At 42.0% G+C, this 13,481-nt stretch overlaps 1 protein-coding gene across 1 annotated transcript in view; it reads right to left on the bottom strand.

Annotated features, from left to right (window-relative positions):
* nmnat2 (nicotinamide nucleotide adenylyltransferase 2) overlaps positions 1–13,207 on the bottom strand; it is a 326,699-nt gene extending 313,492 nt beyond the window's left edge. Inside the window, exon 1 of the mRNA XM_078561382.1 lies at positions 13,057–13,207. Within this exon, the coding sequence (XP_078417508.1) occupies positions 13,057–13,141 (85 nt within the window). The 5' untranslated portion in view covers positions 13,142–13,207. The remainder of the gene's footprint in view (positions 1–13,056) is intronic.
* Between the last annotated feature and the right edge of the window lie 274 nt (positions 13,208–13,481).

The raw sequence follows: 13,481 nt of genomic DNA, 5'->3' as shown, positions 1-13,481 counted from the left end.
GGAGTGTTGGACTCGATGGGTGCAAAGAAAGAGGATGAAAGGAGGGCAACAGCTTTTGAAATGTGGTTATAGCAGAGGATTCTCAGAATCAGCTGGATGCACAGAAAGACAAATGAGTGGGTTATATCAAGAGTAGAAGGTCAGGAATTAATAGGGTTACTAAGTACAGCTAGGGAGAGAAAGATAGCCAACTACGGACATTGGAAAAGAAGACCTAACAGCCTTGTCCTGACAGCAATCGAAGGAGAAATTGAGAGTAAAAATAGAAGAAGAAAAAAAATTGGATGGGTGGAACATTGAGAGTTGCACTGAGGGAGGCTTGAAGAAATCCAAAGAAGAAGCAAGACAATGCCAACGGCCCCACTAAGGCTATGGTGACAATGAATGAATGATTACAATAGTAGCTAAATGATAATACATTTCCTTATATGTACTAATTAAGAAGGATTGCCTAGCATTTATATATTGTCTTAATACATCCTTGGAATTTCCCAAAGCACAAAATCAATCATTTTTTGTGCGTCATTATTGTTACGCAAACAAATATGGCAGACCATTCATGCACATCAAAGTCTCACAAACAGCAAGTGAAATGAATAATTGGATAATCTGTTGTTTTTGTAATTTTTTTTGAGAGAGGAATTTGACCAGAGCACTGGGAGAACTCTCTACACACTGATCCTAAGAGATATTTTACATTCATCTCAGCAGGGGGAATTTTATGCCCTCCCAACCCCCACCCCCACCCCCTGCCAGCACACACCTCCGAAGATGTTACCCTCCCTTTGTGCCTCCCGCAGCCTTTCATACCTGAACCCCCATACCCCTCCTCCCCCCGCTAGGGTCTCCGATCCCTCCCCGACCAAAACCCCAGACTTACCTTAAAAGATCGGTATCCATGGGATTTTCCCCTCATTGGTGGGCAATGCAGGAGGGCCCAGGAGCAGCCGCGCAACAGTCCACCGCCGGCGATTGGGCCCCAACCACGATTTCACGCTGGCTGACATATTAACAGCTAGCCCGTGTGAATCGCGTGCTGAAATGTTCGGTGCTGCCTGGGTGGCGGGAGGATGGTGAGCACGGAAGTCAGCGCAGGCATGGGTGAGCATGCAGTGAAAGTTCCCTGAAGGCAGAGAACTGCCTCAGGGAGCTGAGGATTCCTAACATTAAAAAAAAAGATTTTAAAATTAAGGTAAACATTTCCCCTCATGCGACCGTCACACAAGCAGGGGCATGTTAAAAATGAGTTTAAAAAAATTTTATTTTATTTTTCATTAACATCAGAAACCTCATTCTGCCCGTGGATGAGATTTCCTCAAAAATTGAAAGGCTGCTTGGACAATTTGCCCGCCCACCAATCGTAAGATTGGACGGGCAGGGAAAAATTCACTTTAATTAGTTTATTAATGGGCTTAACAGCCCTCTTAATTGTCAGCAGGCGTGCTGCCAACTCCTGCGCACACCCGCCGACTAAAATATCGCATGCGTGCGCGATGATGTCGGGACACTCGCCCGACGTCATCATGCACTATTTCACGCTCGTGCGTGTCAGCCATTACTGCATTCTGGCGTTGCTAGGACTGCTCAGCTGCTGCAGCCAATCTGATTGGCCAGAAGTTCTTTGAGGGGGACAAGCCGAACTCTCCCCTTCTTAAGGCCGCTTCCAGCATATTACTGCTGCGGGGCAACCCTTTTTAAAGTTGGCAGCTCCTACAATGTGGCACTATCTCAGTACTGTACTGAAGTCTCAGAAAGGATTAAGAGATTGGAAAATAAGTATAGAAAGGAAAGGTGCTTTTGCTGATCTCTCAGGATTATTTGTTAAAAGCTTCACACTGGATTGGTCAGATGTGGGAATTGTACTGAAGATCATGGGCAGAATTTTCTGCCTGTCGGGCGGGCGTACCGACCCAATCTCTGGCAGGCGGGGAACCAATCCCTGCCGGAGAAGCGGGCCCCACTGCCATTTTACGTGGGCAGGCCAATTAAGGCCTGCCCAGTGTGACGTCAGGCAGGAAGCGCTATCCGCTTCCTGTGTGGGCAGGGGGGATTCCCAAAAAGCGACAGTGCACTCTTTCGTGCATGCGCATGCATGCACATGAGATGGGACATGTTCATAATTTACATAATAAGTTTATTAAACTTTTTTAAACCCTACATGAAACCTCATCCCGCCGGTGGATGAGGTTTCATGTTTTTTCCATTGCCCACCGGGGCTCCTGGCCTGCCCACCAACCTTAAGGTTGGACGGGCAGGTCCTTTAATTATATAATTGATCCTGTCAATGGCCTCAATTGGCCATTGACAGGTCGGCGGGCGGACAGTTGATTTTGCTGCGCCCCTGCCTTCCTGAAAATTTAAATGGGGCGGGGTGACATCAGGGGTTCCGCCCGACGTCATCCTGCATCATTTTACGCGTCGGCGAGCGGGCCCCGCCCCCTGCTCACCGACGGCAAAATTCTGCCCCATGAGGTGAGGTTTGGGGTGTATTGCTCAGCCCTCCCAGTAGAAAAGTCAGTCACCAACTTTAAAAAGGTTGCCCCACAGCAATAATATGCTGGAGGCATACTGAACAGTGAGGGAGACAGTGGAATTGTGCTAATGTCACTGAACTAGTAATTCATAGGCCTAGGCTAATCTTCTGGGGATACAGGTTCAAATCTCACCATAGCAGCTAGTGGAATCTAAATTCAATTAATAAATCTGGAATTGAAAGTTTGTCCCAGTAGTGGTGACTGTGAAATGATTTTTGTAAAAACCCATTTGGTTCACTAGAACTTCTTCAGGAGAGGAATTCTGCCATGGTCTAACCTACATGTCACTCCAGATCCACAGCAATGTGGTTGACTCTGAACTGCCCTCTGAAATGGCTGAGCAAGCCACTCAGTTCAAAGCAATTAGAGATGAGCAACAAATGCTGGCTTTGACCGTGAAGTCCACATGCCGTGAAATAATAAAGTGAAAAAAAAACAAGGTCAGAGTGGGACTTCCATCCCTCAGGGACAGGGAGTCCCATCCTCGAGAGCTGCCGACCAATCAGACTGGCTGGGAGCTGAGTGTTGTAGTGGCTGCAGCTGGGACTGGAAGGGAATCCCAAGAAGAAGATCAGGATACTGGACTTTAAGGTAAGTCTGGAGTTTTTTGGTGAAGGAGGAGTCGGGGACCCTAGTGTGGGTTCTTTTTTGAGAGGTACAAATGAGGGGTACAAACTTGGGGGTGGTGCCCCCAATGGGTACAGGGGACCTCCTCAAGGAGGTAGCCCCCTTCCTTCCTGCCTTTTACCCCAACTTGAAAAAGTAGCAGGCTGGCCATTTTGCTTGCTTCTTTCCCTGCCCACCATATTATGGTGGTAGTGGCAAAAATAGGCCCTTAGCTCACCTTTCATTGGCAACTTAAGGACATCAATAGGCTTGAGGGCGGGCAGCCCTGCAGATGCCTTACCCACCCACAGTAATATGGGGAACAGCTCTGGGGTGGGCAGGAAGGTGGCCACCTGTTTTATTGTGGCCCCTTCACCTTCTTGAACCGCAGCAGTTCATGTGGTGTAGGTACAGTGCTGTTAGGGAGAGAGTTCCAGGATTTTGACCCAGCGATAGTGAAGTAACAGCGATACATCTCCAAGTCAGGATAGTGAGTGATTTAGAGGGGAACTTCCAGATGATGGTGTTCCCATGTGTCTGAAGCTCTTATCCTTCTAGATGGTAGCAGTCATGGGTATGGGAGTTGCTGCAAAGGAGCCTTAGTGAATTCCTGCAGTGTATCTTGTAGATGGTACACACTGCTGCCACTGTGCGTCGGTTGTGGAGGGAGTGAATATTTGTGGATGGGGTACCAATCAAGTGGGCTGCTTTGTCCTGAGTGGTGTCAAGCTTCTTGAGTGTTGGAGTTGCACTCATCCGGACAAGTGGAGCGTATTCCATCACACTCCTCACCTTTGCTTGGTAGATGGTGGACAGGCTTTGGGGAGTCAGAAGGTGAGTTACTTGTCGCAGGGTTTCTAGCCTCTGACCTGCTCTTGCAGCCACAGTATTTATATGGCTAGTCCAGTTCAGTTTCAGGTCAATGGTCAATTTGCCTTCTGCAGCATGGCTGACCAGGAAATTGTCCTGCTCTTATCACCTGTCGTCAAGCATATTGGAAGGATCTGCAGGATGAGAATTGACCTGTTTGGTCATGTTATGATCGGACCTCTGCAGCCACCAAGTCTAGTAGACTTGAACCCAGAGCTTCTGGACCAGAGGTAGGGATGCTACCACTATGCCAGAAGACCTCTGTTGCTGAACTATTTTTGCTTATTGAAGAGGTTTAACAGTGCTATTCCATTGCTGAACACCCCATCACATGGACCACTCCATTATCGTTAAGATGTAGAAATACAGTTGAACTGAGTGAACCAAACATTCAAGTACCCAGTGACACTTCTCAATTCTCTTAAGTATGGGCCAGCTTCTTTGAAGAACATTGACTTATTTCTCAACAGCCCAGTAATTATAGAATTCACACTAGTAAATGGAGACATGTATAGATTCCTGCACTGAAGATTTCCTAGGTTAAGTCAGAAATGAAGTCCTCTAATAGTTAATGCAAGCACAGATGGAAAAGGCTTAAATTTCTTCTAAGTGGCAAACTTCCCCAATTATCATTTCACTACCCAAATGTGCTAGATAGACTTGATTAGGCTTTGGTTACGTGCAATAATAAAAGGAAGCCAAATCATCTTCCCCTGATCTGGTAGCTACTCCCCAGACAGTATTTAGTATTGCACAAAACTTAGACTCCTAGCTAAAGATTAATGAAATTCCTTCAGAAGCAAGTGATAGTGTTTTATTTCAAACTCACTGTATCACGTCATAAACAAAGTATAATGCAGAGATAAAAACAAAAAGCTAAAATGCAGAGATGTTTTATGAAGTATGATGCAAAACGGGATCCATTGTTTAATGCTTTACTGCCAATTGTTAGAATATAGCATGCTAAAAATCTGTTAGCTGAACAAAACCCGAAATGAAATTGTGGAAATTCACACCCACTTAAATCATTCTTTCTCTTTCAGACACTGATCAACCTATTATGCATTTTCATTGTTCTCAGTTTTTCTTCTTATCTCAAGCAATACGTACTTGCCCTAGCCCACAGGGTAATTGGAGTGAAGGATCTTAAACCTTTTGATCACAACAGGTGATACCAAATGAAAGAACAAACATCCTGATGTCTTCCAATGCAACAAATTATAAATGAAAGAAAAAAGCAGAATAGTAAAGACAGGGAGTCAATGTCACAAATAAGAAATAATTTTAAGCATGGTTTTTTTAAGCTCCAGGTTTCTCAGTGCCCAGTTTCTCTGTGTTTTCTATTGATCCAGAAAATACATTTCCCAGAAATTCACTGATTTCGATGATTGGTGGGGTCACATTCACTCTAAAGTTTGTATGACAGACAACCACACCAATAAAAATTAAAATGAGAAATGCATTAAACACAACAAAAAGTAACAAATTATTCATTGTTATTCATTGTTAGTCATAATTCCTCTAACCATTTTGAAATTCAAAAATTCATTTTTTTCTTAGTTTAGTTACACGAAAGCTATTTTTCCAGTGTTTTACCTCTGCATGGTACCCAAGTAAATTAAATGATTTTTTAATAAAGATAATCATTTTAACAAACATATATAAATGTCATGGGATGTTATTTTATTTGTTTCCAATTTGAATCTTTACTGATATGATAATTCTGATAGAAGAACAAAGTCAAGCTGATGAATCATACATTAATATTCAACTGACACTAGTTTTTTTCAGTTAATATACTGAACTCTGCACCATAATTCAAGAACTCAATTACTGTAATTTATTATTTCTGAGCATTTTTCTATTCAAAGGAGGTGCTGTTAAATAACATTTATTGAGTTGGATTTTTATTTCACCAATGGAAAGTGCCTACTTGTTTTGAAACGATAGATGAAATTCAAGATCACCTTCAACCTAATGCAGAACATAGTAAAGTACAGTACCAAAAAAGACTGTAGTCTCAAGCTAATTCTTTTCAATATTTCACTCCCTGAAATTCTACCCAATCTTCCCTTAATTATTTTTGTTAAAAAAAAATCCATCTATGCAGTCTCCCTGCACATTCTAAACACACACACTCACCTACCCTCTACAGAAAGTTAAAGCCAAGTTGTCTGTGCATCTTTCTTCTTTTGAGCCCTGTGAATTTGAGAAAATTACCCAGCTGGCAGCATTTGTTGGACCTATTTCACATTGTGTTATTTCCCTTAAGTGGTGGAATTTGCCTTGTTTGCTGGACTTTGCCAAACCTCTTTTGTACTTTGATCTCAAACTGCTGATCAATGTGATTTACTGGGGCATCATAGAAAAAAGAATAAGTGTGCTGCCAAGATCATTGGAAAGACTGATCTTTTAACTCTCATATGAGTATGAAAGACTTTCCATAATTCCAAACCAAAGAAAAGCATTTGGTGAATGTTTGCTGTTACAATGTTTCGCTGTACCCTCAACTAATTATTTGTTTGAGAAATCACATAAGACAATATTGAAATTACCACTAGCACCACAGCATCATGAACAGCTTAGAATTCAACTTTGAAGGTGACCGATAGAGAAAATAAGTCATATTTTTAGAAGCATCTAGTGTTTAAAGTCAGTGCCAACTAATGGAATTCACAAACTTAGCAGTATATCACTAGTCAACATGCTTGCAAAATTAGCAAGCTGTAGCTATTGGTTGTAGTAGCTACTTAATGATTTTTCTAGGTGTCGCATTAATTTCCTGTCTAGTTTGTTCTAGGTTATTCTTAGCAATTTGGGGTCCTTTGCTGGCTTCCAAAAAACTCAAAACAACCACCATCTATCTATGCAATGCTATAAAAACCAGAGCACTGCTAATAGAACCGACAGTCTTAATCTATGTCAGTAATTAGGGTGACTGAAAACTTATTTTGCTACATCACTGAAGACAAGAAGATCAGTCTACTGCTGGTAACAGTGGACAACAAATGGACAGCTAAGTACGAATAATTTATCACCATTTGTCATGCATAACCTGTCTCAGGTGACTTTGAAACTACGGGGGAAGAATTCATGAAGTTTTCATCAATAGTGTATTTTGGTTATAAACTTCTTTTAAACCAAGCCTTCCTGTAGTTTTATGCTCCAGGTTACTTAATCTATGGGGAGGATCTTCCGGTCGGCGAGTGGGGGCAGGGCCCGCTCGCCGACGCATTAAATGACGCAGGATGACGTCGGGTGGAACTCCCGACATGACCCCACATCATTTCCATTTTCAGGTCGGCGGGGGCGCAGCCGAATCAGCTGTGCGACCGCCGACCTGTGAACAGCCTATTGAGGCCATTTAAAAAGTAATTATCATAATTAATGGACCTGTCCGTGCAACCTTAGGGTTGGCAGGCAGGCCAGGAGCCCTGGCAAGCTTAAGAAAAAGCATGAAACCTCATCCACAGGCGGTATGAGGTTTCAGGAGGGTTTTAAAATAGTTAAAGGTTTCAGTAAAAGTGATGGACATGTCCCAACTCACGTGACAGTGCCACTTGAGGGGACATGTCAGGGAAATCTTGCTATCATTGGTTTAACATATTTTAATTTGGAGCCGATCTCCCAGAGGCAGCATTTAGCCTCAGGGAGATCATTGTACTCTTTCGCATGCATGCGCACTCCTGGCCGAGGGAATTCTCCCCACCCCCGCCCGCACAGGGAACGTTTAATGCTTCCTGGCGGAAGTCACGCTGGGTGGGCCTTAATTGACCACGTAAAATGACAGCGCCCCCTGATCAGGGAGCACCAATCGGAGGTGCTCTTGCCCATGCCCACTCCTGCACTTGGGGCGAAAGTTTTTCCCTGTGTATCATGTTAACTGGAGATTTTAAGAGTAACCTGGCAACCCATAAGCACTATGTAGATAATCTGTGCAAATTAATGAGAAACCTGTTTCAGATTCCAATTTACCCTCACAGTCATAAAACATTCAACTCAAGAAGGATTTGAACCACCAAAACAATCACTGAAGAAATTGTTCTCAAGCTAAGGTTTACATTTCTATAATTTTATTATCCTCCTTCCATCTCTTTATTTTGAAAATAAGCTGTTACTATCTTCCTCCAATTTTCAGGCACCCGCTTCAATTAAGTAAACCGAAGAAAATCTGTATTCCGATTTAACTGTCAGATGTACCTTTAAAAATAAATCCTGGATTATAGTCAAACTGCTGCATATTATCAACGTTAAAAATTCCTTGGGAATACAGATAAAAAAAACACAAACATGTGATGGTGACTCAGAATGATTAGAAACATGGCCATCTACCAAAATGAATCTGTACACCAAATCCTCTCTAGATTTCAGCCTCCGGCTCAAATCGACGTTAAGTGCAGAGATGCACATCAGGACCCCGCAGAAGTCCCAATGCACACACAATTGCCTTGGAAGTTTAGACTTCCAATGGGCTGATTTTCGCTGCTTGAGTTCCTCCACGAAAGTCTTCAACACTGAATTAGGTGTCAGAGACTTGAGCCAGATACGTGGGACTAACCTGCGTACTTACCTTGGAAATGTTACACTGATTAATACCTGCTTTATCTCAGTAATTAGCCAGCACAAATGAACTGAGGACCACAACTATCCACACCCCCCAACCCGACAACTTGCCCATCTAACTACCGCCCTGAGCCAAACAACCCCCACCCCCAACCCTTTGCCTGACTACTCCCATGATGTGACCTGAGTACCCCACCACCTAACTATCACCCAACCCGGCCACCCCCGGCCCATACCCGACTACCTCTCAACTTGACCCAAGTACTCTCCATCCAACTATTCGCCATGACATGACCACTCATCCACTCATTAATTGAAAGACTTGGAGCTTTAAAAATTTATCTGAATACAGCAGCTGCTGTCATGAAAAGGAGGTGCGTTCTCCCTTCTTCCATCTCTTCTTGTACTCAATTTTCTTCTCCTTGATGTCTGCGCTGATCCTTGGATGCTTCAGCCAGGGTCGGAAGTCCCGGCTGCAAAATAGCAGAAGGGTCGGTTCATTAAAATCTTCACGGACAGTGTCAATGCGTGCAGAATCGATGCCGAATGGATGAATTGAGCTACTTGACTGGCACTCCATTCACAAATATTCACACCCTCCACCACCAACGCCATGGTGTTGCACCCAAAATTCCACTTGAAGTTGCACCCTTTGCTGATGTCGAGCCATGTCCAAGTATTCTCCCAAACTCATGAGCATACACCCAATCATTAACTGCATGGAATTCCATGTAAGCAATTAGAGCTCAAGGAAATGCCATATCCAGAGAGTATATTTTTTCTTTGAATCTTAAATTTAAGTTTCAACTCATTTGGCCAACGTTAATGCGCATCATGTTAAAGATCCAGCAATCAGAGAAGCCTTTCCATTTTTAATGTGACATATTTATGCCATAAGTATCCATTCAAATAAAAAGATAATATAGAGCAGCTCTCAGGGAGGATAGTTTTTAAAATAATGCTCCAACATTTGCAATTAAAAGACCGGAGAAATTATCATTCTGTGCCTGAAAGTTTGGCCACAATTTTGAGACCCCTAAACATGCACATCTGGTGGATACTCAAATTTGGGAGTTGGGTCATAGTCAGTTTTATAAGGAGAGATTTATTCAAGTGAAGGGTTTGATGGTCAGACATAAAATATCGAAGAGAGTTGGGCCTATCGTGGTTACACACATGACTCACATACAACCCAAAATTCCATGATTTTATTAAAGCCATATAATTTGTGTCCAGATTACAGGTCTACGTCCATTTGCAAACATGCAAATGTAAAGAAAAGTCCAGACCAGTATGTGTGTAATTGTAAACTAGTTACTGCTAATATTTTTTTAGCTCATGCAATAATATTTTACACCCAAATTCCCTTCTTCCAGACCCTCCCTCACTACATTTGTATTAAAAAGTGGAAAAAATGTTCTAAAGTTTGAATTTTCAATTTGTATGGTACAAAATGGCATCTCAGCATATAGATGTCCATATATTCATATGTCCTTGGAATTACAGCAGCCACAAAGTAATTAGGATTTATTTTTATCCACAAACCAGCTGAGATTACTTCTGCAGTACATTTTATATATTTGTACTCTTACCTGTAATATTTTAAATTGTTCCTCCTTAATAGCTGCTCTTTCAGTTTCCAAACAAATAAGTGTTTGGTTTTCTTCCAAATTCTAACAGCTTGAATGGCTTATTGTAAGCTCTCAATTTTTGATAATAATCATAAATGCCTTTTTGATTAATTTAGTGACCCTTATATTCCCTTATTAACTGAATTAAATAAAGCAGATATTTCTGCTCTATTTTAAAAGAGTTGTTTTTCACTTTAAATTTCACAGCATAAATTGTCAATAGCATTATACCCAGACAAGAACATGTGGCTTCTGTTGTTCTCCAACGCTCTGTAGTCAAATTTATTTTTACTGCTATGGATTCACAATAAAAACATTTAAAAAAAATATATTCTTAGGTGAAAATGGGTGCAGAAGGCATAATATAACGTTTCACATATAATGTAACGGTTTCTCAGCCCTTGTTACCACCAGTTTTGTAGTAACCCAATCCATAGCAGGTTGTATTTGAAATCCCTGAATAAAAAAGTTATAATCATCTAAACATAACAGTAAGTAACAAGGCCACTTTCATCCTTATGTTGAGCTTTACATTGAGGAGGTTTTGACTTGAAGCTAGAGGGAGATGTTAAGGTACACAGCAGTGAAGCAGGTGAGATAGCTGAAAATGTACAAATAATTCTCCTAAAAATTCATATTCAATCCTATTTTTCCAACTTTAGGTCCTTTTATCCAGAGCACCCTTTAATTGCACTCACTTATCTGCATCCTCATCACAGATCATTTCAGAAATTAACCTGAAACATTAAACTGGGCCTGAAATATTTCATCTAAGTCTGTCTGGTCTGTAAACAACCTGCCTCGAATGTAATAACAAATCCGTTCTGCATCAGTGCATATGTACAAAATTCATCAGTGCATATATACACATATACACTAACACCCCAGGAGATCTTACATTACCAGTAATTCTTCTCTCCCTCCCTTTTCTTAAGCTTATCGCTAGCATTTTCTTTCTTCAGTCTTACACAGTGATGGAAAGCAGACACGCTCTCAAAATGTATTATTACTTTCACGGGGCAATAAAAAAAATTACTTTCTCGTTTGCTCATAAATCTACCAATATTGTGCAAACACCTTTTTCATCTTAATTGTAGACATTCACCAACAGCAAAGCCAAATTTTTCAAACTCTTGTTAATATGCTATTGATGACTGTCCATTGCATTCTAATGATTGTATGGATATTGTAAAGCAGCCATTTTATCAAGGGTTCTCCTGAAGGCTGTCTTTCTATGCAATGCCTATTCAACACTAAAGGTCATCCTGGACAGCGTCACTTTCCTTCTGGGTACGGATGCTGCATTGAAAGTTTACTAAAATATTAACAGAAAGGAAATAATACAGCAAAAATGAGGCCTCCTGTTGAGTCTATATGGTAGCTAATTATTTCATTTCCCTATGCTTAAAAGACATTACTTGCCCAAAGGAGGAGACACATACAAACGGGCAGAATACCTGCAGCGGCGATAGTGCCTGCATATCTACAATATTTAGGTATTCCATTCTTGAACAAAAAAAAAACCCACAGCTTTCCGGCCCAGCACTAACAGTGTGACTGCGTTCCCTTTTGTGTTGAAACCGACGCGATGTTGCAGTCTGCCAACTCGACGATTCACTGGAAATTTCCACTTCTCCAAATGTCAGGCTTGTCATGTGTAGGTGCTGAAGAAAACCAGTCCGCACCCGAGCCGCTGCGATTGCTTCCCAGTGATTCTGTGCTCAAGTCCCACCGCTACATTCAGCAATATTTACAAATAATTGCCATCTGGCAGCTCCCCTCCAACCGCGTTTACACTTTTATTATTCATCACTCACCATCCTCTTCGCTATGCACAAGAGCGAAAACGGCTCGTCATCAAAATCTAGTATTTTAAAAACGGCCACCCTCCCATCATACCTTCAACACAACAACAACAACAACAAACCGAATCCTGATTATTTCAGATAACTAAGAGCACTGGAAGCCCTTTCCCATTTCTCTGGTCAGGTAAGTGCTGAAATGTTCGCTGTTTATTCCCAATAAAAGATTACATCAAAAGTAGCGAAGAGCAAATTACAGCCCAGCCTGCATTCGAGCCAATAAGAACACAAACAATCAAGTTTTCAGCTCGTCCGCCGACCTGTTCGGCACCAGCAATTTCTACAGGACTCCACACCGAGGCCTCCATCAATCGGGTATTTTTACCCATTTCACAACACTTTGGGCATCGGGCTGATCCCCAAATAATCGAATGAAACAAACGATGTATTTGAACCTACAAATATTGAACTTTTCATACAACATACAATTTGACACAAAGAGTAGGGCAAATAAATCCAACCTTCGTCTGATTCTAGATAACGCCAAGTAAATTCACAGAAATAAATTGATTGAAATGGAAAAAAAAGTGTCCGGAATCACAAAAAAATATTCTGCATAAAACGGTAACGTGGATGGTGCTGCTGTTTACCGCCCAGATTGAGATTTATTCTCCCCGAGGCGTAAACAATATCAGGGGCGTTTGCTAACAATGCAAATAACAGAGAAATATTAATAATATTTTTTCACTATCCTTTATACATGTTCCAGTCTTGAGGTTGTCTTGCTGGAGTCGGGTGAAAGTGGGTCGAGTCAGTCCCTGTCTTTCAGCACCACACGGCTTGGACAGCGAACAAAGGGAAGGAGCCGGCTCTTGTGGGACTCTACAAATAACTTCTCCCCTTGTTTAAACATGATTTCGTCAGGCACAGGCTTTTTTTTTTCAATGAATGAAGGAATGAAGTGATTCATTCACAGCGACGTTTAAAGACAGTCTTGTCTTAAAACGAAACAGCAGCACCGACAGCAATGAGGAGGCTATCAAACCTTACCAAACATCTGAATATGCCCTTTAGTGATGGGGTTGAAGCTCCCGCAGGCCAACAGGATAACGTGGGTCTTACTCGGCTCGGCCATGCTGCCAAACCGCCTTGAGCTCCTCCACTGCCTTTCTCCCGTTCTCTGCAGTGTGAGGCGAGGCGAGGCGAGGCGAGGCTCAGACCGTTTTACAGCTTCGGCTGGCTCGCTCTCCATACACAGTGCGTCACCCATTGATTATGTATTGCTTCAGTTTTTAGTTTCGTGTCCCCGTTTGCTCCAGAGTTCCGCTATCCGCTATCCTCTGTGTATTTACAGCCCACAGGACGGAGTGTAACCGCTGCAGCCTTTCAACGTTGTGGGTCACATTGTCGCTGCTTGGATTTGAGGGCATTTTTGTTATAAAAATATAAATAACAGTTTATCCAATCTCCCCGCC

This window comes from Cetorhinus maximus, chromosome 17 (assembly GCF_964194155.1).
Source record: "Cetorhinus maximus chromosome 17, sCetMax3.hap1.1, whole genome shotgun sequence".
NCBI classification, from domain to species: domain Eukaryota; kingdom Metazoa; phylum Chordata; class Chondrichthyes; order Lamniformes; family Cetorhinidae; genus Cetorhinus; species Cetorhinus maximus.
The sequence above is the reverse complement of the archived record's forward strand: the minus strand, read 5'-3'. Positions and strand labels throughout refer to the sequence as shown.